Below are 25244 nucleotides of genomic sequence, written 5' to 3' on the forward strand. Positions count from 1 at the left end.
CTGGACACAGTCCCTGTAATTTATTTATTTATTTATTTATTCATTCAATCAATCATATTTATTGACCACTTACTGTGTGCAGAGCACTGTACTAAGCTCTTGGAAAGTACAATTCTGCAACAGAGACAATCCCTACCCAACAAAGGGTCTTTCTCCCCCTCTAGACTGTAAGCTCATTTTGGGCAGGAAATGTGTCTGTTATATTGTTATACTGTACTCTCCCAAGCACTTAGTACAGTGCACTGCACACAGTAAGTGCTCAGTAAATACAATTGACTGACTGGCTCATAGTCTATGTAGGAGGGAAAAAGATATTGAATCCCCATTTTTGCAGTTGAGGAAACTGAGGCACAGAGAAGTTAAGTGACCTGCCCAAGGTCACACAGCAGGGATGTGGTGGAGTTGGGATTAGAATGCAGGTCCATTGGCTCCCAGGCCTGTGGTTTATCCACTAGGCCATGCTACATGAAAAGGTGTGATTTCAGGGAGTTGAATCATCCCTGAAGTGTTTATACTACTTCCTGCTTTATCTGTGCCCTTCCTCCTATTTTCACCACCTGTAAAAATGTTTTGTCTCTCTCCACCGCATGAGATTGTAAACTTCTTGAGGACAGGGAACATGTGTTTTGTACTGTTGGACTATTCTAAGCATTTAGTATGGTACCTAGCACTCAGTAGGTGCTCAATAAATATCACTGAGTGACTGAATGTTTGTGGTATAGGAAGCAGGCCTTCTCCAAGTTCACTGCTAGCTAGATATAGAAGAAAGATTTTCCAACTCTAATATCCAATATATCTAATGTTAGTGTTCAAGCCTCCTCACCTTGTATTAAAAACAAAATAACTTTAGATTCCTGGAGATTCCTATTGAATGACTAGAACTGTGGTTATGGATATAGCAAAAATACTGGTATACGAATGCCTGCAACTTCACTAGTACTATCACATTAAAGGAAACTACTTGACAATAGTCCCTAAAGTAGTCACAGGAATCTTATTCTCAGAAATATAATCAATCAATCAATCAGTCAAGCTATAGGGTGTAATAGAGTACATGGAATGGTATTGTTTGCTATAGAAACATGGCAACCATGCCTGCACAGTATATTCTTAAATTTCTCGGTCTTTAGATTGTAAGCTTCTTGACAGCAGGGAATGCACATTTTCTGTTGTACTCTCCATAGCACTTAGTACAGTCACTAGTATTTATTGAGTACCTACTGCATTCCAAGCACTATACTGAGTATACTAAGAATAAAATACAAAGTAATAGACATGCTCTCTTCCCTCAAGGAGCTTACAATGTAGCCAAGGAAAAAGACACTAAAATACACTTCAGATAGATGGGAATAATAGAGAATAAAGATATGTACCTCTGTTCTATGAGCGCTTGAAGGAGATGTGGGAAAGTGAGCAACCAAGTCCTTAAGTGGCACGGATGTGCTGAAGTGGCACTTGGGAGGATAAAGGCCAGGGAGATGAGGAATTAATCAGGAAAGACTTCCTGGAGGAGATGTGATTTCAGAAGGGAGAATATGGGGGAGAGCTTTATCTGCCAGATGTGAAGGAGAAGGCATGGTGGAGGGTGTGAGCAAGAGATCAGAGGGTGGAGAGATGAGAATAAGACACAGTGAGTAGGTGAGCATAAGAGGAACAAAGAGAGGGAGTAGGGTGTAGGGGGAGAAGAGATTTCAGTGCCTAGCACCCAGCAGAGGCCTAATAAATGCCATTGATTAATTGACATGGTACTCATAACTCAAAGAACCCCATGTGGGATTTAAATATTGCCATTATTTTGGAATTTGGAGTATAAAAAAACCTAAAAAAATCCACTTTTATTCTAGAGCCTTAAAATCCCAAAGTGGCCAGACATTATTCTTACTCAACAGAAATCACCCCTGGGCAAGGACTTTAAAGGTCACGTTTCTGCCAAAAGCAATTGGCTCATCCAAAATGATAGGTATGAAATGCAAATAGTGACAGATCTTTAAATTTAGGCCCTCAAAAGTACCACTTCTATTCGTTGCTTTAGGGCTGCCTAACTTATCTTGCTTTAGGGCTGCCTAACGTATTGTGTGCCTGAAAACGGAATTGCCCTCCTCACTTTCTCTGTCTTTGGGGCTAAAGGGGGCGGTGCACTGGGTTCGGAGCAGAATCCCCCAAATCAACTTCTGCCTAGGCAATGCCTTGGCTTTTGCTGGATGTTCACTGTAATCTTACAGAATGTAAAACAAACACCAGAAGGATTTAGGAGGGAGGGCTGGGCACTAAGCATCAAGGCCTTCTGAAGGCCAGACAGATTTAAAATGATCTGCTACTTCATAACAACTGTCATCATTGTGCTCCATATCAATCCATATTTTAACCCTATTAATGACCCAAGCTAAACTAAAATTCTCTCCTGTAAACTGGCTTTAATCTTAACCTAAAAAAAACCTGGTTTTAATTTATTTTTCAAGTTCAAGGACTAAGATGAGCAGGGAGGCACAAAACTCAGGCCCTACTTAGCTCCACTAAGGGAGATGAAAAGTGACTTGAGCCCTGGGACAGAAAGGCACCATGGGAACAAAGCACTGTTATTTTAATTACTGTTTGTTGGGGGACCTACAATGGGTGGGAATTTAGCTTCAAGGCTGTTTTAATGTTGGATAGTTTTCATCTTCCAGGTTCAAAGAGCTCAATCTCCAGAACTCTTATTGCCTAGAAATCTGTTATCCCCATAGGATTGAAATGGAGATTGAGGTTAATTGTCTTAGTTGAAACCCACTGAGAGGGACAACAGTGGCATAGATTTAGACTTTAAAAATCTTTAGTTCTTTGCACAATCCTTAGTTCTCTGCACAACCACCAAGTACAATTTTTTACATTAACTAGTTGCATGTGATATATGAATAACAAAACAAATGAAAAAAAGAACCTGCCATGGCATATGCAGTGCAGACATCAAGATTTTGGTTCTGTTTCAGCTGTGAATAATTGGTGTGAAACCACATACCCTTAAACCCCATGTGCTTTTGGAGCACACAAGGAGGTCTCCAAAAGTAAGCTGATGGCCATCTCCTACTTAGAGATAGGAGAGCTTAAGTAGAGAGGCATCAGGCAAATTGGCCTTGCTTTATTATAACAAGATCCTCCTTCAGCACTCAGCACTTCGAGTCAAGATCACCTGATTACTGCTCCCCCAGTAACTCGACTACAGACAGCATGGGAGATCTGAAAGGAAAAAACAGACATGAAGGGACTGCTGAGCTGACTGGGGGAGGGCTCCAAAAACATACATTCCCCATAGATTTGAGGTCCTCTCAGGAGCCTATAGCCTGATTTGGAAAGCTGGATTTTCTTACCTTTCTTCAATTTCACTCTAGCTCACTTAAACTTGGTCAATTTGCCACAATCATTTTTTGACATTATTGAGGATTTTCAAATAAACCAAAAACAATGGCTTCAGATGGAAATCTGTAAAATGGAGATGGTTTTTCTTATTAATAATAATAATGGTATTTGTTAGGCACTTACTATGTGCCAAGCACTGTTCTAAGCACTGGGGGAGATACAAGGTAATCGGGTTGACCCACATGGGGCTCACAGTCTTAATTCCCATTTTACAGATGAGGTAATTGAGGCACAGAGAAGTGAAGTGAGTTGCCCAAAGTCACATAGCTGATATGTGGCAGAGCCGGGATTAGAACCTATAACCTCTGACTCCCAATCCCAGGCTCTTTCCGCCAAGCCACGCTGCTTCTCTTCTTCTTTGCTTTTCCTCATTGCTCCAGGTATAAATGACAATAACACAGCATTTGTGACCATATTTTACCATTTCCCATGCCATTAGACCAAATGGATGAGATTATACCATGTGGCTAATTGGGAAACTCTGCTTCATGGCCAATAATTCACTTCCAAATGTGCTGGAGCATGGAAATGGGTCGACTTCCAATTGACATTAAGTGTTATATTATTTTGATCCACTAGATATTAAGCAGGAATGCTGACACTTAAGGAAAAATAGTTTGGTGCAAGGGATTTTTTGTATTAGGCATATTAATGTGAAGAGGGATCCACTGTATTTGCCTCCCTTCAGATAACAATGCCACAAACAATGTTATTCTTTCTTTAGGATAGGACCAAAATCCAATGGGCTGAGTACAGGACCAGGAATTCTGGGTGTTAATTTAATCTCTGCTGCTGATACTTTCTTCTGAACTTCCTCCAAGGCAAGACCTAACTCTTGGTGCTCTCTATTGCTTAATCTTAATTATCACCAGTTACCTGCCTCCAGGACTGTGTCTGATCTGCTTTTGGGGCTACACCAGCACTTAATACAGTGCTTGGCCCATAGTAAAAGCTGAACAAATACCACTATCATTATTACTATTATGAAACTTTTGAAACCATCTCCTTATCAAAATGATTCATTCATTCATTCAATCGTATTTACTGAGTGCTTACTGTGTGCAGAGCACTGTACTAAGCGCTAGGGAAGTACAAGTTGGCAACACATAGAAATGGTCCCTACCCAACAATGGGTTCACAGTCTAGAAGGGGGAGACAGACAACAAAACAAAATATATTAACAAAACAAAATAAATAGAATAGTAAATATGTACAAGTAAAATAGAGTAATAAATCTGTACAAACATATATACAGGTGCTGTGGGGAGGGGAAGGAGGTAGGGCAGGGGGGATGGGGAGGGGGAGAGGAAGGAGGGGGCTCAGTCTGGAAAGGCCTCCTGGAGAAGGTGAGCTCTCAGGAGGGCTTTGAAGGGAGGAAGAGAGCTAGACTGGTGGATGTGCGGAGGGAGGGCATTCCAGGCGATGGGGAGGATGTGGGCCGGGGGGGCGGCGGCGGGACAGGCGAGAACGAGGCACAGTGAGGAGGTAGAAGGAAAGAAGGGAGGTGAGGTAGGAGGGGGCGAGGTGATGGAGAGCCTTGAAGCCGAGAGTGAGGAGTTTTGGCCTGATGCATAGGTTGACTGGTAGCCACTGGAGATTTTTGAGGAGGGGAGTAACATGCCCAGAGCGCTTCTGCACAAAGATGATCCGGGCAGCAGCGTGAAGTTTAGATTAAAGTGGAGAGAGACAGGAGGATGGGAGATCAGAGAGGAGGCTGATGCAGTAATCCAGTCACGACAGGATGAGAGATTGAACCAGCAGGGCAGCGGTTTGGATGGAGAGGAAAGGGCGGATCTTGGCTATGTTGCGGAGGTGAGACTGGCAGTTTTTGGTGATGGATTGGATGTGAGGGGTGAATGAGAGAGCAGAGTCAAGGATGACACCAAGGTTGCGGGCTTGTGAGACGGGAAGGATGGTAGTGCCGTCAACAGTGATGGGAAAGTCAGGGAGAGGGCAGGGTTTGGGAGAGAAGATAAGGAGTTCAGTTTTGGACATATTGAGTTTTAGATGGCGGGCAGACATCCCGATGGAGATGTCTTGAAGGCAGGAGGAGACACGAGCCTGAAGGGTGGGAGAGAGAGCAGGGGCAGAGATGTAGATTTTAGGTGTCATCAGCATAGAGATGATAGTTGAAGCCGTGGGAGTGAATGAGTTCACCAAGGGAGTGAGTGTAGATAGAGAACAGAAGGGGACCAAGAACTGACCCTTGAGGAACCCCTACAGTAAGGGGATTGGATGGGGAGGAGGAGGCAGCAAAAGAGACTGAGAACGAACAGCCGGAGAGATAAGAGGAGAACCAGGAGAGGACAGAGTCTGTGAAGCCAAAGTTGGACAGCGTGTTGAGGAGAAGGGGGTGGTCCACAGTGTCAAAGGCAGCTGAGAGGTTGAGAAGGATTAGGATTGAGTAGGAGCCGTTGGATTTGGCAAGCAGGAGGTCATTGGTGACCTTTGTGAGGGCAGTTTCGGTGGAATGTAGGGGACAGAAGCCAGATTGGAGGGGGTTGAGGAGAGAGTTGGCATTGAGGAATTCGAGGCAGCGGGTGTAGACGACTCGTTCAAGGAGTTTGGAAAGGAATGGTAGGAGGGAGATAGGGTGATAACTAGAAGGGGAGGTGGGGTCAAGAGAGGGTTTTTTTAGGATGGGGGAGACGTGGGCATGTTTGAAGGCAAAGGGGAAGGAACCAGTGGAGAGTGAGCGGTTAAAGATGGAAGTTAAGGAGGGGAGGAGGGACGGGGTGAGAGATTTCATAAGATGAGAGGGAATGGGGTCAGAAGCACATGTGGCCGGAGCAGCACTTGAGAGGAGGGAGGAGATCTCGTCTGAGGATACTGCTGGCAAGGATGGGAGAGTAGTGGAGAGGGTTGAGAGCCGGGGGGTTGGAGAAAGGGGAGGAGTAACTTTGGGGAGCTCAGACCTGATGGAATTAATTTTATTAATGCAGTAGGAGGCCAGATCGTTGGGGGTGAGGGAAGGAGGAGGGGAGGAACAGGGGGCCTGAGAAGGGAGTTAAATGTACAGAAGAGCTGACAGGGATGATGGGCGTGGGTGTCAATAAGGGAGGAGAAATAGTTCAAAACAACCTATTAATCAATCCATAGTACTTACTGTATGCAGAATGCAATACTAAGCACTTGGGAGAGTATAACAGAATTAGTAGACATGATCGCTGCCTTCAAGGAGCCTCCATTCTAGGCAGGGAGACAGAAACTAAAATAAATTACAATCAGGAGGGAGAAATATTCTACAAAGAGGTATATATAACTATAACAGGTAGGCATGAGTCCTTAAATGCTTAGCTGATGTGGAAATGATGAAGTAGGAGTTGGTGGGACTATAGCATGGAAAGAGGGGGAATTGATCAGGGAAGGCCTCTTGGAGGAGATAGGAGGAAATCAAGGCCTCTTGATTTCAAAAGTGCCTTGAAAGTAGGGAGAACAGTGGTCTACCAAATTGTACTTTCTAAGCGCTCAGTGCAGTGCTCTGCACACAGTACATGCTCAACAAATGCAATTGAATGAATGAATGTAAGATGGGGTGGAGTTCCAGATGGGCGGGTGTGAGCCAGAAGTTGGCCGGGGGAGAAATGAGAACAGGACAGTGAGTACGCTGATTTTAGTTGTAGTGGGAGTTCTACTCACTGTACCGTGCTTTTGTCTCCCTAACTGTCGACCCCTTGCTTACGTCCTCCCTCCTGCCTGGAGCTCCCTCTTCCTTGAAATCCAACTGGCCACCCCTCTCCCCATCTTCAAAGTCCTTATAAAATTACATATCCTCCAGGAAACTTTCTAGGGCTAATCTCTCATCTTCCCACCCATCTTCTCTCCCTTCTCTCATGAGTCCATATCCCTTAAGAACTTGGGCACTCATCCTCTCCCTCTTCCCCTCAGAATACTTATGTACATATCTTTACTTATAATCAGCAACTTCTTTTACCTCTAATTTATTTTAATGTCTGTCTCCTCCACTAGATTGTAAGCTTTTTGAGGTCAGGGATTGGGTCTACTTATACAGCTGTACCCTCCCAAGCACTTGGTTCTGTGCTCTGCATACAGTAAATGCTCAATATATACCTTTCATTGATCAGTTCACTGATTGATTGGGATGGGAGTGAGGAAAAGTAAAAGGGTCAGAGCTGATTGCATGTCTAAAGCCAATGGTCAGGGGTTTCTGCTTAAGGTGGAGATGGATGGACAACCACTGGAGGTTTTCGAGGAGTGGAGAGACATGCACGGAATGGCACAATGTTGCAGTTGGAAAATTAATAGGGGCCAAATACTTCCAAAGGGTAACATATTCAGAAGTCATAGCAGAACCCCCTCCGCAGCATCAGTGCTCACTAAGCCTGAACACATGTTGCATGCATAATAATTTCAGTACCTTCGACCTCTTTTTAATAAGTGTAACAAATTGAAAGCAAGTTAGGCAGCTCATAAAGATATTTTGGCACATCTTGAAGTTACCAGCCCTATCAGATGAAATGATGGCAATTAACAGTAGTTGGCTAAAATGTTAAAGCCTTGGAGACCCAGAAATCATAATGTTACCTGTTCACCGTTTTACCTTTTGCTGGCAAGTCAGTTAGATAATAAAAATATCTAGCAGTTAAGTTGTGGTCACAGAAAGATCTGGGGGAGTTGTAGCAATGTGCTGGTAGAAAAAAGAGATTGCCTTGCCTGTGAAGGCATGGTAAACTAGTTTAGACTCAGTGGTCATTCTTCATGACCTTGGGCAAATGGCTTAACTTCTCAGTGCCTCAGTTACCTCATCTGTAAATGGGGGATGAAGGCTGTGAGTCCTACGTGGGACATCCTGATTACCTTGTATCTACCCCAGCACTTAGAACAGTGCTTGGCACATAGTAAGCGCTTAACAAATACCAACATTATTATTATTATTATATCAGTGACTTTTTTTCATTCTTCCTCCTGGTAAAGATGACAGAATCAATCAATCATATTTTTTGAGCACTTACTGTGTGCCAAGCAACGTACTAAGCACTAGGGAGAGTGCAATATGACAGATTTGGTAGACACATTCTCTGCCCACAGGGAGCTTACAGTCAATCTTGATTTATTATCTGACAGCTAGCTAGTCCTATTCCTTGATTAGAACAGCTTAATGGAATACATTAACAACACCTCCCTTACATTCAGTTAAAATGATTTTGGCAGAAGCAATGGTTTGCTCCTTCTTTAGCTTAGGTGGTCTTGTGTCAAGCTGGCCTCCCTGAGAGGGGATTACCCTTGGGCAAGGCACTTAACTTCTCTGTGCCTCAGTTCCCTCATCTGTAAAATGGGGATTAAAACTGTGAGCCCCACGTGGGACCTGTATCTACCCCAGCGCTTAGAACAGTGCTTGGCACATAGTAAGCGCTTAACAAACACCATCATTATTACCCAAGGTCCTAGGGGAGCAGAGCAAAATCAGAAACAGAAGAATGGCAGCCAGAGAACCTGGAACAAGTCCAGAAGAAACTGGTGAGTAAATTTCTGTAAGCACTGTGTACAGAGAAATCAGCAGATGAGCCTGACTCCTCCTCGGTTTTCCAAGGTCCACAATAGCCACAACTTTTCAAAATGAACCAGGGAATACCAAAACAACTGACATGCTTGGCTATTTCTGACAAAGGAGAAGAGATACACAACCCCTTGCTTTCAGGAAACTTAACTAAAGTTTTCTTGGAAGTAGGTTGGGCAAAATAAACCTACTTCTGCACTAGCAATCTACAGTCTATGAATGGTAAGAGCAGCTAGGACCTGACTAGGCAGAACTGCCTCCTGAGGCTGCTTTCTGCAGTCATCCTAAATGCACTGAGATTACCTTCACCTGGTAGCACAACAAGAAACCAAAGACTGTGGCCTTGATGACAGAAAAATAACTTAGGGCAAGGGTGGTGGCAGACATTTTGGGGGACCATTTTGAGAGGATCTGCTGTGGATTAGCACTAATGATACAAGAATGCTAGTGCTGTGTTTGCAGTTCACCAGGCGGGCAGATCTTTTATGAGCACTGAAAGTTAAGAATATCACCTCCAAACCAGTTAAGTATCTCAAGTAGCGCAGATGAAGGACACAGAAGGCGGCTCAAGTGCTTTTCATTTGATTCCATGCGTTCATCTCATTAGTATGAAGAAGGAAATAAAAGCGAGAACATGTGGCCAAAAGCTCCTGTTTGTGAGCAACTTCTGTCTGGGTCCTGACAAGTGGGAGAAGCTGCAGGTTGCCAAGCACCCCCAGCTGAACAGTTCCCTGAAAAGGCCTTTGCTGACCCACTTTCAAGAACCAGCTCTTGCTGACCCTTTGTGGAGTGGGAGGCTCTTCCAAGTTTTTGTTGTTTTTCACCCTTTCAATTCTCATTTCAAAAGGAGTCAGCCTGTCCCTTCCCCAACAGCCACCCCCCCCCTCCTTTTCCCTTCCACTCATGGAAGAAAGGCATATTGTTTCCTATTTTTTGGTTTGTGTATGTGTGTGGGAGTAGGAAAGGAGACAGAGAGAGACTCCCCCACCCCCCATTTCTTTCTTCTTATGAATATGCTTTGGATGAAATATGGACCTTGCCATCAACAAAGTTACAATACAATTACTTTGGGAAGCCAGCTTGTTCAGAATCATTCATCTATGAAAAAGAGCACTTTAATTGTTACTCTTGGCAGCAGTCAAGGAAAATAGTGAAATATTAGACTAAATATTGCCACGTGTGATAGTAAAATGCAGCATCGTTCTTGACAGAAGTGGTATACAATCCCTTTCCAATCTCAGGTTTGGATGTGGTGACTTAACCTAATTCAATTTAAACTTGTACTCCCCCATCCCACTTCTTCCCCACCCCCTGCTATCCAAAACCAACAGAGATTGAAAAAGAGCTAGCTTTTTTTTTTTTATTGGAACCACTTGCTTTGCCTAAATTGCCCCAAAAAGTAAAACTATGCCCTTAATTTGGATTCCTTACCTCCACAGAGGTTGATAAACTCAGTCTGTCTTCCTTTCACTCTGCAGCCTCTGGTCATGCTCTACCAGATGAGATGATATGTTGATTTATCTCAGACCTCTCTACCTTCCCTGTACACCGGATGGTGGAATGAATGGCCACTGAGCAAACTGAGGCATATACAACTCTTTGCTTGCTAATCCTAATGTGAATAATGTAATATAACAGGATGGAGTGTTGTGTGGAATAATGCTCAACAGAGAAGGATTTATTGCTTCTCTCAGAAAACTGTTCAAGATCTTATGATGGTACCTATATAGGAAATTATATGCTTTATGACAATAGACTTTATGACATGAGAACTCTGAAATGCTTTCAGAGGCAGAGTGGCTTAGTGGAGTAGAGCTCGGGCTTGGGTTCTAATCCTGGCTCTGCTACACGTCTGCTGCGTGACCTTGGGCAAGTCACTTAACTTCTCTGTGCCTCAGTTTCCTCATCTGTAAAATGGGGATTAATGTCCCTGTGGGACAGGAACTGTGTCCAACCTGATTACCGGGTATATTCCCCAGTGCTTAGAACAGTTCCTTCTCCCCTCTTAAAAACTGGAAAATACAAAGATGAAAAAGCTTTGGCCTGTGACAGTGAATATGAAAGAAAGTTCTCACCCTTCAATCCAGCAGCATTGGTTTTCCAGTCATCGGCGTTCAAATGTCCTGGACGGGAAGTCCTAACAATAACATGTTGCACATCTCTCCAGGTCAGGAATGGACTGAGGAAAGACAAGACAAGAATCACTGTGCAAAAGAAAGCACAAGCCAGGGAAGCAGAGAGTCACAAGCAATTCAGAAAGCAAAAGCAAAATGGCAAAGTATCACAGGGTCTGGATCGGAAATTTAGTTCTGGCATTAAGACGGATCAATTTCACCTTCCCTTTTTGATATGGACTGCACCATTATCTCCAAGTTCACCAAAGTGTAGAACATGGTTGAGGAAACTTTAAAACAAGAAGGCTTCTCAACAAAGTATTGGACCTCAGAAAAATGGCCACCTGTTGCTTCCTCCATGTCAGCAGAAAAACACCCTTGCATTAAAAAAAATGATGGCATTTGTTAAGTGCTTACTTTGTGCAAAACACTGTTCTAAGTGCTGGGGAGGATACAAGGTGATAAGGTTGTCCCACGTGGGGCTCACAGTCTTAATCTCCATTTTACAGATGAGGTAACTGAGGCACAGAGAAGTTAAGTGACTTGCCCAAAGTCACACAGCTGACAAGTGGTGGAGTCAGGATTAGAACCCATGACCTCTGACTCCCAAGCCCAGGCTCTTTCCACTGAGCCACGCTCCTTCCCTATTACTCACCTACAAATAAAAGCATGCCAAAGTGGTCAGGCCAGCTACCTAGGCTCTAGACTGAATGTATGGTGGCAATCATTATAGCCTGAATTTGCACCTGAACGATCATCTGGTGACAGGTAACAGGCTCAAATGGCACATCTGAACTTGACTACTGGATAGAGAGGCTTCTACAGAAACACCAAGAATGATAAATGGTGGATGAGAATTGGGTTTTCATTGGAAACATCATCCTCTTCCTCTGAGAACAGAGAAATATAATGGTGAATGTGTTCTTCCTGCTTTTTTTTGGGGGGGGGGGGGGGTCACACATATATGCATATGAGAGCAATCTTTCTTTTCCCCGTGTATTTTGGGCTTAAAATATTGTATTATTTTGTTCATTTTTTCCCATGACATACCATCTTTAAAGAAATACCTGCTTGGGAATTATTTTGCACACCGAAGAACTATAACGAGCATGTAACTAGGCTAAGCATTCAGATCACGAAACAAAGACCAAGTCCTCCTGGCTTTTTCTTCTTTCTTAGGAGTCATGCAATCAAGATTTTCATGTTGAGAAAAGAATAACTCCCACGACACCTGAAGCATGAAACCAAAATTCTTGTGTCCTTAACCATATCCACCCCCATCTTGAATTCCTACGTGCATACACTGGCCTGTAATTTGAAATGGAGAAACGGGTACTTTGTGTGTGTCCCGGATGGTTGTCTCCTCTATCATCTTCTATTTAGAGGATTTGATCGCAGAGGTGGTGACTGAGAGTTGCAGAATAAATGCATCTCTGTCTACTCAGAGACATCTCAAGCTCCTGAATGCAGTCATACGGGGCACTCTGTGTCTGGAGTCACAGGAATATATTAATCTCCATCTCCAGCTCTATGATGGTAGGTTTAAGTTCATTTGCTTTACCAACAAAATTGTTTCACTCTACCCAACTGTTTTTCCAATATTTGAACTGGAGAACTGAACTCAAGTAACTGGAGGTGAGAGCTCAAAACTGGGCTGTCTGCTACGTGACCTCGGGCAGGTCGTCTAACTTCTTCGTGCCTCAGTTACTTATTTATTCATATTAATATCTGTCTCCCCCTCTAAACTGTAAGCTCATTATGAGCAGGGAACATTTCTGCTAATTATGTTGTACTGTACTCTCCCAAGCATTTAGAACAGTGCTCTGCAAATAGTAGGCACTCAGTAAATACTGCCAGCAGTTGAAGAAATGTGTTGGGCTAAAAGACACGTGGGGATCTTCTCGATCTCATGTGTCTCACTAAGAAGGAAAATGAGTTAGAAAGGTCAGAACAGTTTTCATTGATTTCTCTTTATTTTGGATCCATAATTTTGAGAATTGTTTTTCATACAAGCCTTGACTTTAAAATTCATTTGGGGGAATGAAACAATCACCTATTTTGCCTCCCTGATTTCCTACTACAACCCAGCACACTCTGCTCCTGTAACACCACCCCACTCACTGTAGCTCGATCTCTTCCATTTCAACAGCGACCCCTCGCCTATCTCCTGCCTCTGGCCCGGAACTTCCTCCCACTTCATATTGGACAAACCGCTACTCTCCCCACCTTCAAAGCCTTATTCAAATCACATTTCCTCCAAGAGGCCTTCTCCGATTAAGCCCTCATTTCCCCTACTCCTTCTCCCTTCTTCATCACCCTTGCACTTGGATCTGACATTTTTATTCACCGCACCCATAGTCCCACAGCACTTGTGCACATATCCATAATTTATTTTAATTTCTGTCTCCTCCTCTAGAATGTAAGCTCCTTGTGGGCAGGGGACATGTCCATCAACTTTGTTATACAGTACTCTCCCAAGTGCTTACTATGGTGCTCTGCACATAGTATGCACTCAATAAATGTGATTGATTGATTGACTGACTTAGGGAAACAGCATGACCAAGTGAAGAACACAGGGGCCTGGGAATCAGAAGACCTGGATTCTAATTCTCGTTCCACCACTTGCCTGCTGTGAGACTTTGGGCAAGTCTCTGTGCTTCAGTTTCCTCATCTATAGAATGGGGACTCAATACCTGCTCTCCCTTCTAATAATAATTAATTATAATTATGGTATTTGTTAAGCGCTTACTATGTGCAAATGTGAGCAACATGTGGGACAGGAACTGCTCAACCTGATTATTCTGTATCTACCCCAGGGCTTAGTACAATGTTTGGCACATAGCAAGTGCTTAACATATGCCACCACTATTATTATTATTGTCATTATTATTATGATTATTACTAGAAGCAGTTGGTTTATATTTCTGGGTTTAAGTGAATCACATTTGAATTGACAGGAATATTCAAAATAGAGATGGGGTTGTCATGAAAATCTCTGAAGTACATTTAGGTTCATTTATGAGATTTTATGTAAAGATAGCAACCAACCTAAAGTTCCTGCAGGTGAGAGGGAGGGAAGGACAGGTCATATCTAGCTGACAGGGGTAGTGTGTGAGACAGAGATGAAGCATTTGGAGGTTTTGGAATGGGTGCTCTCTAAATCCCTAGTACTGGGTTTTTATAAACAAGGTTTTGCTCCATTTGCAATATTTTTAAGTATGCAAGAAGTGCCTCTCTTTATGAGTTGAACCTTTAAAAATACAATTCTCATGATATAAGGCAGATTCTTATTTGAGCATTAGTAGTCATGCCAGTTGGTTGCTGTACCCAAGCATAAAAGGATAACATTCATCTTTTGCCACAAGCAGCCACATCTGGCAGGCTCAAGAAACCTCCTACATGCCACTCAGTCTGAAGAAATAAGAGTTACTTCCTCTCATGCTGGGTTGCAAAAACTAGTTCTTCATGGAATGCATGCAATTAGAAGGGAGAAATGAGCTCCAGAAAATTGAAACAGTACAAAGATAGCAGGAGGCATTCCAAAATGACTACCCTAATAACCTATAACTCCTCAGTCTATAATGTCCCCAAATCTCCCTCTATTGAAAGACCAGACCCTAATGACAGAATCATGCAGACTTTACCTGTGTGAGGACAGAAGATCACAAAGTTGCTTTTAATTTTCATTATATTTCATGCATAGGTAGAGGGAGCTGACGGGTTTTTTTCCTATTACATTCTGATCCATATCTCTAGGAGATTTGTGGCTTTCAATGTGATTAATATCCAAATGAATCCCATCTAGAGCCACTGATGGTTTGTCTGCACCATACCCACAGTCCTTTGGAACAGGGATCTCACATGAGCGGAGCCTGAGGGGACTCTCAAGAGAAGTGATGCTCAGACCGAATGTGTGCAGATGAAATAGAAAGAGCAAGGCTGGGGTCATTTTTTCCACTATGGAAAGTTTGTGAATATCCCTCCCCACCTAACCTCTTCTGTCCCTCCTATCCTATTGGCCTTGAGAGACCAGTCCTCCTCCCCTGCTACCAGGCCACCCAGAGATAGTCCCAAGGAGGATACAGCAGCCTCAAAACCATAATTAAATAAATAAAAAAAAACTATTGAGAGAAGCAGAGATCCAGTTGGCAGGTGGCACGAGCACTAGCTGTGCAGTTGGGACATCAATAACTATGGTATTTGTTAAGCACTTACTATGTTTCAAGCACTGTGCTAAGTGCTGAGGGAGATACAATACAATAAGCAGCATGGCCTAGTGGCAAGAGCATGGGCTTGGGAGTCAGAGAACGTGGGTTCTAATCCCCACTCTGCCACTTGTCTGCTGCATGACCTTGGGCAAGTCACTTAACTTCTCTGTGCCTCAGTTACCTCATCTGTAAAATGGGGATTAAGACTGTGAGCCCCATGTGGGACAAGCTGATTTACCTTTTAACCACTCCAGTGCTTAGAAGAGTGCTTGGCACATAGTTAGCGCTTAACAAGGCTTGTATCTCCTCCTGCCTTCTGCTGTCACCAAAACCAGCCAGTCTCATCTCCACAACATCGCCAAGATCTGCCCTTTCCTCTCCATCCAAACCACTACCTTGCTGGTTCAATCTCTCATCCTATCCTGACTGGATTACTGCATCAACCTCCTTTCTGATCTCCCATCCTCCTGTCTCTCCCCGCTTCAGTCTATACTTCACTCTGCTGCCCAGATTATCTTTGTACAGAAACACTCTGGGCATGTCACTCCCCTCCTCAAAAATCTCCAGTGGTTGCCTATCATCCTTTGAATGAAGCAAAAACTCCTCACTCTCGGCTTCAAATCTCTCCATCACCTTGACCCCTCCTACCTCACATCCCTTCTCTCCTTCTACAGACCAGCCCACACCCTCCACTCCTCTGCCGCTAACCTCCTCACTGGGCCTCATTCTCGCCTGTCCCGCCATCAACCCCTGGCCCACGTCCTACCTCTGGCATGGAATGCCCTCCCTCCACACATCTGCCAAACTAGCTCTCTTCCTCCCTTCAAAGCCCTACTGAGAGCTCACCTCCTCCAGGAGGCCTTCCCAAACTGAGCCCCCCCTTTTCCTCTCCTCCTCCTCCTCCTCTCCCCATCGCCCCCCCGCCCTACCCCCTTCCCCTCCCCACAGCACTTGTATATATTTGTACATATTTATTACTCTATTTATTTTATTAATGATGTGTATATAGCTATAATTCTATTTATTCTGATGGTACTGACGCCTGTCTACTTGTTTTGTTTTGTTGTCTGTCTCCCCCTTCTAGACTGTGAGCCCACTGTTGGGTAGGAACCATCTCTATATGTTGCTGATTTCTACTTCCAAGCACTTACTACAGTCCTCTGCATACAGTAAGTACTCAATAAATACAACTGAATGAATGAACAAATACCATCATTATTAATACAATCAGAACTGAAATATTCCCTCTCCCACCCAGGACTCACAGTATTTGGGGAGGGAGAACAGGCATTGAGTCCCTAAGTTATAGATAAGGAAAGTGAGGCACAGAGAAGCAGCGTGGCAGAGTAGCAACGTGGATAAAGCATGGGCCTGGGAGTCAGAGGTACCTAGATTCTAATCCTGGCTCTGCCACTTGCCTGTTGTGTGACCTTGGGCAAGTCACTTAGCTTTTCTTTTCCTCAGTTACCACGAGCCACTTAACTTTTCTTTTCCTAAGTTACCTCACTTATCAAATGGGGATTGAGACTGTGAACCCCCTGAGGGAGAGGGACTGTGTCCAACACAATTTGCTCGGATCCACCCCAGTGCATAGGACAGTGCCTGGAACATAGTAAGCACTTAACAAATACCACAACTATTATTATTAAGTGAAGTAACTTGTCCAGGGTCACAGAGCAGGCAAGTGGTGGAGTAAGAATTAGAACCCAGGTCTTCCAGACTCCCAGTCCTGTGCTTTTTCCAGTTGGCCACGCTGCTTCTCTGACCTTACAGCTTACCAAATTGACTCATATCTTTTTGTAACAAGACTATCCAAATCACAAGAAAAAAAATTGGTAAACATGTCTGGAAATGTGGATTTTCTACATAGCAATGAATGGTACCAGAGGCAGCATTTATTGAGCACCCTCTGGGTGCAATGCTCTATACTAGGCACTCGACGTTTATATTCTGTATGGCCTAATGGAAAGAGCACAGGCCTGTGAGTCATAAGACCCAGGTTCTAATCCCAGCTCTGCCACTTCCCTGCTGTGTAACCAAAGGCAAGTCACTTAACTTCCCTGGGCCTCAGTTTCCTCATCTGTAAAATGCGGATAAAATACCAGATATTCCTCTTATTTAGACTGTGAGCCTCTTGTGAGAGAAGGACTATGTCCCTTCCATATATGCTGTATTTACCCCTAGCATTTAGTACAGTGCTTGGCACAAAGTAAGTGCTTATCAAATACCACCAGCACTATCATTATTATTTGTCATGATTAAATCTTTTCTGTTTGGTTTTCAAGTGCCCCAGAGCTATAGCTTTTAGTCCACTATTCTTTAGTGCAGCTGCATCCCTTCCATCTTTGCCTGGTATTTGTCGATCACTTTTCTTCTCAGCAGTTCACAACACTTTATGGACCTTGATCTTTAATCCTCACAACCCTAGAGAGAGAAGACTTGAGCTATTCCAAATGTTAATATCGCGAGAGAGCCTTTAGCACATAGATTTTCTAGCAGGGGATGGGAGTGACATTCCTGGCAATTTTCCAAGAAAATCTGCCTCAGCTAGGTTTCCAGACTAATTCGGCAGACTCAAAAGTTGCTGGACTGGAATATGAATCTGGTGGCACTTATCAAAGCTCCACCTGAACTTCAAACATTCTGGGGTGCCCAAATTGTTTTTAGAAAAATAAAGGGATGAATGAACAGTTCATCTATGAAAAGATTAACCTTTATCAAACAAGGGCATTAAAGCAGTGAATATGAAAATCTGGAAAAAGAACTATTTGCCAAGCATATCTATATTGGGCCCTAGGTGTGGATTATTTACACAATGGACATTTGGGACAGACAAGATCTAGATGAGATGCCACTGAAAGAAACTGATTTAATTGAGTTATCACATACTGCAAGACAAAATGTCTCCCAAGCAAAAGAAGAGCATCAATAAGATAAATAAGTACTAGCAAATTTAGGGACTGAGAATGTTTTTTCTTAACTGGGTTAATCTTATTCCACAGAAGAATCCTCTGAAATCCTCTGAAATCTCATGAAATGTTTGGGGGATTATACCAACCAGACATAATCCACAGCATACCAGATCCAAGAGGAAAAGATTTGATTCAAAATCACCTGACAACTAAATAATGAGCTGAGCTTCAAAATTCTCAAATTTTGAACGACCATCCAAGATATTTTCTGGGAATGAATTTAAAGAAGCTGTTGGGATGCAACAGCCATGAAATTGAGGCAGTATCTGGTGTCATAAAATTAGAAATCATATGAAAAGATTCATTTTTATGCTGAAACACACATTGAGGAGATAACCTCAATGCAAATAGAATTCCAGAACAGGAGAAAATGTATACCATTGAAAAGCAGTTCCCTGATGTCACAAGTCATGAATTGGAGACTCACCCTCATCACAACCAAGCCTTTAACTCAGGAGGGGTGAATGCATCGCAAATGACCCATCTCCTTCTAAAAGTCGCCAATATTTTCAGAAACTGGATCTGTATACCCTCTTGCAAAAGAGCTGACGGCTAAGCGATTTTTATCAATACTTAAATCCAGACCAGAAATGAGGTGTGTAAGCCATTTACCACTGAAGCAAAGGGAGAAAGAAAAAGTAGACCAAATCAGAAATAGGGTCTGTTAGCCCTCCATGCAAACAGATAGCTTGATTTCACTCCGTTGTCCGAGTCACTCCCAGACTTGCCAGCTCAGGTTGAACAAAAGCAGAGCTACCTGATCTTCAAACAAAATTAAGGAAAATAACACCACCAATTTTATGTACAAAGTACCAATGGTGTCATGCAATCTGAAGGTGTCAGCATTTCTTCTTTATAAGTGATAATAATAATGATGCCACTTATTAAGCGCTTACTATGTGCAAAGCAGTGTTCTAAGCACTGAGGAGGTTACAAGGTAATCAGGTTGTCCCATGGGGGGCTCACAGTCTTAATCCCCATTTTACAGATGAGATAACTGAGGCCCAGAGAAGTTAAATGACTTGCCCAAAGTCACACAACTGACAAGTGGCGGAGCCAGGATTTGAACCCATGACCTCTGACTCCAAAGCCCAAGCTCTAAATGCTGTGTTATCCCTGGATGTATTTGTTATATCACCTGAAAGGCCTTGTGTGATTTGCAGTGACTCACCTGAGAAATGATATTCCATTCTCAAATTCCACCACACTGACCTGGAATTCTTTGTTACTTAAATGATTCTGCAGGATAAATTGGTGGCCACTCCCCCCACCACTCTCAAAACACACACACACACACACACACACACACACACACACACACACACACACAACATTTAAAGGAAATTACAGCTATATATTTGCTTTCATAAAATTCTACCTCCAATACCCAATCAGAACATATAAAGATAGACTTGGCGGTGTCAGGGAAGAGATGGTGTGAGGGGACAGATTTTGACCAGAACAATGATCCTGGCTTGTCTTCTGAATGGGTGTCACTCACTGCAACAATTCCAAGATATGTAACTATTCAGATACCCTAGGTGCTGAATAAATTGGTGTTATCTCAATGTACTTCAATATTCATATTTTGTCAATCATCTTTATTGAGTGCTTACTGTGTGTAGGGCATTGTACTACGGGCTTGGGAGAGTACAAGAGTTGGTAGACATACTCCCTGCCCACAAGGAGCTTACAGTCCAGAGGGGGGAGGCTGATATTAAAATAATTTATGGATACAGACATAAGTGCTGCGGGACTGAGGGTGCGGTGAATACCAAGTGTTTAAAGGGTACAGATCAAAGAGTAGGGAGGACACAGAAGGGAGAGGGTGTAGGGGAAAAAAAGGCTTAGTTGAGAAGGCCTCTTGGAGGAGATGTACTTTGAAAGTGGGGAGAATGATCATCCGTCATATATGAAGGGCAGAATGGGGGCGAGGGGTCAGCGGCCAGATATATGAGATTGAGGTACAGTGAGTAGGTTGGTGTTAGAGGAACTGAGAGTGCTAGGTTGTGGTATTTATTTTATATTTATTTAGCTCTTATGCTGGGACATTTAAAATAGGTCAATAGGCTTACTCAAAGAGTATACATAAAAATGACTTTAAAGCAAAAAAGGTGGAAACCTATTTCATTTCCTGCTCTGTTTTCTAGAGCAAATTTCAGGGTCAGAAAACCAGGCTGAAAGCAAAAAGAACTATACAAATTTCTGCGTGGTCAAAAAGACAAAACCCAGGTGATTTTGTACCTTGGGAACTCACTTCGGCTTACTACGGTGTGGATCCCAATTAAAGGAGATCCACCAGGGAACTAGATTCTACCCCCATTAACCTCCGGCCACACAATCATTTTTAGTGGGGCAGAGGTGATTCACATTACAGCTTCGTGGTGAATGAATAATATGGCCCACTTACCTTTCTAAGGAATACTTCTACTAAAGTACCAAAAAAACCTTGCTTCTATATAAGTGTACTTAAAACACACACACACACACACACACACACACACACTCACAATATTACAAAGAGCACAGGGATTACAAATAACTTTTTATTTTAGAGAGGAATATCTGTGTGACTTCAGCTTTTAGAAATGTATTTCACAATGGTTCCAGGAATTCATTAAACAGTGGAATACTTGTGGCCTACTGGATGGGCCTGGGAGTCAGAAGGACATGGGTTCTAATCCCAGCTTTGCCATTTATCTGCTGTGTGACTTTGGGCAAGTCACTTAACTTCTCTGTGCCTCAGTTACCTCATTTGTAAAATGGGGATTAAGACTGTGAGCCCCATGTGGGACAGGGACTGTGTCCAACCCTATTTGCTTGTAACCACCCCAGTGCTGAGTACAGTGCCTGACACTTTGTAAGTGCTTAACAAATACCACAATTACTATCATTATTATTATTACTTCAGTCTGAATTGTTGGCTACTCAATGTGCTGAGGGAATTCCTTGCACAGTTTATTGAGGGATGTTGTGGAATCTCTGCTCCTGGCTCAGTACCCCTCTAAATAGCCTGCTGTGTGATCTGGGAAAAGTAACTTAACTTTTCTGTGCCTCAGCTTCCTCAGGCATAAAATGGAGATTCAATCCCTGTTCTCCCTCTTATTCCGATGGTGAGCCCCAAGAATCACTCAATCAAAGGTATTTATTGAGTGCTTACTGTGTGCAGAGCACTGTATTCATTCATTCAATCATATTTATTGAGTGCTTACTGTACTAAGCATTTGGGAGAGGACAATACAACAGAGTTGGTAGACATGTTCCCTGCCCACAAGGAGCTTACTAGGCTAGAGGCTCCAGGTGCGCATCGCCTCCTGCATTCAGGACATCTCCATCTGGATGTCTGCCTGCCACCTAAAACTCAACATGTCCAAGACTGAACTCCTTGTCTTCCCTCCCGAACCCTGCCCTCTCCCTGACTTTCCCATAGATGACACTACCATCCTTCCCGTCTCACAAGCCCGCAACCTTGGTGTCATCCTCGACTCCGCTCTCTCATTCACCCCTCACATCCAAGCCATCACCAAAACTTGCCGGTCTCAGCTCCGCAACATTGCCAAGATCCGCTCTTTCCTCTCCATCCATACTGCTACCCTGCTCGTTCAAGCTCTCATCCTATCCTGTCTGGACTACTGCATCAGCCTTCTCTCTGATCTCCCATCCTCGTGTCTCTCCCCACTTCAATTCATACTTCATACTGCTGCCCGGATTGTCTTTGTCCAGAAACGCTCTGGCCATGTTACTCCCCTCCTCAAAAATCTCCAGTGGCTACCAATCAATCTGCGCATCAGGCAGAAACTCCTCACCCTCGGCTTCAAGGCTCTCCATCACCTCGCCCCCTCCTATCTCACCTCCTTTCTCTCCTTCTACAGCCCACCCCGCACCCTCCGCTCCTCTGCCGCTAATCTCCTCACCGTACCTCGTTCTCGCCTGTCCCGCCATCGACCCCCGGCCCATGTCATCCCCCGGGCCTGGAATGCCCTCCCTCTGCCCATCCGCCAAGCTAGCTCTCTTCCTCCCTTCAAGGCCCTACTGAGAGCTCACCTCCTCCAGGAGGCCTTCCCAGACTGAGCCCCTTCCTTCCTCTCCCCCTCGTCCCCCTCTCCACCCCCCCATCTTACCTCCTTCCCTTCCCCACAGCACCTGTATATATGTATATATGTTTGTACATATTTATTACTCTATTTATTTATTTATTTATTTTACTTGTACATATCTATTCTATTTATTTTATTTTGTTAGTATGTTTGGTTTTGTTCTCTGTCTCCCCCTTTTAGACTGTGAGCCCACTGTTGGGTAGGGACTGTCTCTATATGTTGCCAATTTGTACTTCCCTAGCGCTTAGTACAGTGCTCTGCACATAGTAAGCGCTCAATAAATACGATTGATGATGATGATGTGCCAAGTACTCTACTAAGTGCTGGGGTAGATATAATATAATCAAGTCGGACAAAGTCCTTGTCCCACATGGGGCTCACTGTCTAAGTAATTATGTTACGGATTATAGTGAAAGATAGTGTGGGGCAGAAAATTTATATTACTAGCTAAAATGAAACTTTAGATCACGTATGGATTACAATTTTCTATGCCATTCCTGTCTCCTACTATTGCAAGTAACTGAGAAGTTACAGTTTACAATTGTGTTAAAGGCTGAGTACTTTCTAAGCAGAATCGGCCTAGTGGATAGAGCACAGGCCTGGGAGTCAGAAGGACGTGGATTCTAGTCCCGGCTCTGCCACTTCTCGGCTGGGTGACATTGGGCAAGTCACTTAGCTTCTCTGTGCCTTGGTTACCTCATCTGTAAAATGGGGATTAAAACTGCGCTTAGAACAGTGCTTTGCATATAGTAAGTGCTTAATGCCATTATTATTATTATTATTATTAACTGCGAACCCTGCATAGGACGGGGACCGTGTTCAACTTGATTATACTGTATCTACCCCAGAGTTTAGAACACTGCTTGGCACATAGTAAGTGCTTAACAAATGACATAAAAAATGCAATATCAAGGAAATTTGAAAATCTGAATTCTCTGGAAGAGTGAGGTCATGTCCTTAACATGGAATCTACTTTTGTTTCTTTTCCTAAGTCATGCAAATCCTCCTTTCAACCCCCCAATTAATCAAAATAATTTTCTGACCTGGCAACTCAATGCAATAATTTAGTAACTTCAACAGTTTCTTTTCAGAGATGAGTTTGCCATCTTCATCAAGTTAATGAACTACTGTATTGCAACAAATGCTAGCTAGTTTGTGCTCACATTAGACTCTCAACAAGGACAGAGATACAATTCGGCACCCAATTTCACAGATTAACAGTACTGTAAGAAGCCAAATGTTATCAACAGCCTAACAGGCTGAAATAGGCACATATGAATGAATATGAATACTAAAATTCAGGGTCAGTGACCTCTACAGTTTGTGGCTATCAATCAATCAATCAATCAATCATATTTATTGAGCGCTTACTGTGTGCAGAGCACTGTACTAAGCGCTTGGGAAGTACAAGTTGGCAACATATAGAGACAGTCCCTACCCAACAGTGGGCTCACAGTCTAGAAGGGGGAGACAGAGAACAAAACCAAACATATTAACAAAATAAAATAAATAGAATAGATACTTACAAGTAAAATAAATAGAGTAATAAATATGTACAAACATATATACATATATACAGGTGCTGTGGTGAAGGGAAGGAGGTAAGACGGGGGGATGGAGAGGGGGGCAAGGGGGAGAGGAAGGAGGGGGCTCAGTCTGGGAAGGCCTCCTGGAGGAGGTGAGCTCTCAGTAGGGCCTTGAAGGGAGGAAGAGAGCTAGCTTGGCGGATGGGCAGAGGGAGGGCATTCCAGGCCCGGGGGGATGACGTGGGCCGGGGGTCGACGGCGGGACAGGCGAGAACGAGGCACGGTGAGGAGATTAGCGGCAGAGTAGCGGAGGATGCGGGCTGGGCTGTAGAAGGAGAGAAGGGAGGTGAGGTAGGAGGGGGCGAGGTGATGGAGAATCTGTAGTATGTACTAATTCCCCCCATTTCTCCCAACAATCTCAATTCTAAAATTCTGAGTTCTGCATGTTGAATTCTGAGCAGCATGGCCTAGTGGATATAGCACGGGCCTGGGAGTCAGAAGGACCTGGGTTCTAATCCTGACTCCATCACTTGTCGGCTGTGTGACCTAGGGCAAGTCACTTCACTTCTCTGTGCCTCAATTTCCTCATCTGTAAAATGGGGATTAAGACTGTCCCCATATGGGATAAACACTGTGTTCAACCTGATTAGCTTGTATCTACCCCAGCGCTTAGTACAGTGCCTGACTGTACTGGCGCTTAATAAGTACCATTAAAAAAGTCAAATCATGAAGCTGCCATGAGCGATAAGAATCAAGACCCCTGGATATTGTAATCAAATAAACCAGTTCAACACAGCCCACCCTTGCAGCAGTTTAGATTCCTCTGAGCATGGAAAGTGACCATGGAATGTTTTTACATCTTTTCCTACCCAGAAGCTTCCCATCACTGTAGGCAATGCCACCATCCTTCCTGTCTCTCAAACCCACAAACTTGGCTCCTCTTTTTCAACTAACGTATTCAGTCTGTCACCAAATCCTGTCATTTCTTCCTTCACAACATCTCCAGAATCCACCCTTTCCTCTCCAGCCAAACTGCTACTATGCTGGTCCAAGCACTTATCATATCCTGACTCGAATACTGCATTGGCCTCCTCGCTGACTTCCCTGCCTCAACCACTCCCTGCTTCAGTCCATACTTCTCTTGGTTTTCTGGATCATTTTTCTGAAATGTCATTTGGCACACATCTCCCTACTCCTCAAAAACCTCCAATGGTCACCCACTCCGTTCTGCATCAAGCAGAAACTCCTCAGCATTGGCTTTAAGACACTCAACTCTCTCCCCTTTACTTATCCTCAGCCCACACACTTCACTCTACTGTGCCTTTCTCTCATCTCCTTCACCATCGACCTCCCGCCTGGACCTCCCTCCCCATCTTCACATCCGGCAGATTACCTCTCTTCCCACCTTTGCAGCAC

At 43.6% G+C, this 25244-nt stretch overlaps 1 protein-coding gene across 1 annotated transcript in view; it reads right to left on the minus strand.

The window, feature by feature from the left end:
• Positions 1 to 25244, minus strand: part of PCSK5 (proprotein convertase subtilisin/kexin type 5) — a 414129-nt gene that overhangs the window by 188593 nt on the left and 200292 nt on the right. The window contains exon 10 of the mRNA XM_038769509.1: positions 10987 to 11090. Coding sequence (XP_038625437.1) covers positions 10987 to 11090 — 104 coding nt within the window. The remainder of the gene's footprint in view (positions 1 to 10986; positions 11091 to 25244) is intronic.

The sequence above is a fragment of the Tachyglossus aculeatus genome, chromosome X4 (genome assembly GCF_015852505.1).
Source record: "Tachyglossus aculeatus isolate mTacAcu1 chromosome X4, mTacAcu1.pri, whole genome shotgun sequence".
In the NCBI taxonomy this organism is placed as follows: domain Eukaryota; kingdom Metazoa; phylum Chordata; class Mammalia; order Monotremata; family Tachyglossidae; genus Tachyglossus; species Tachyglossus aculeatus.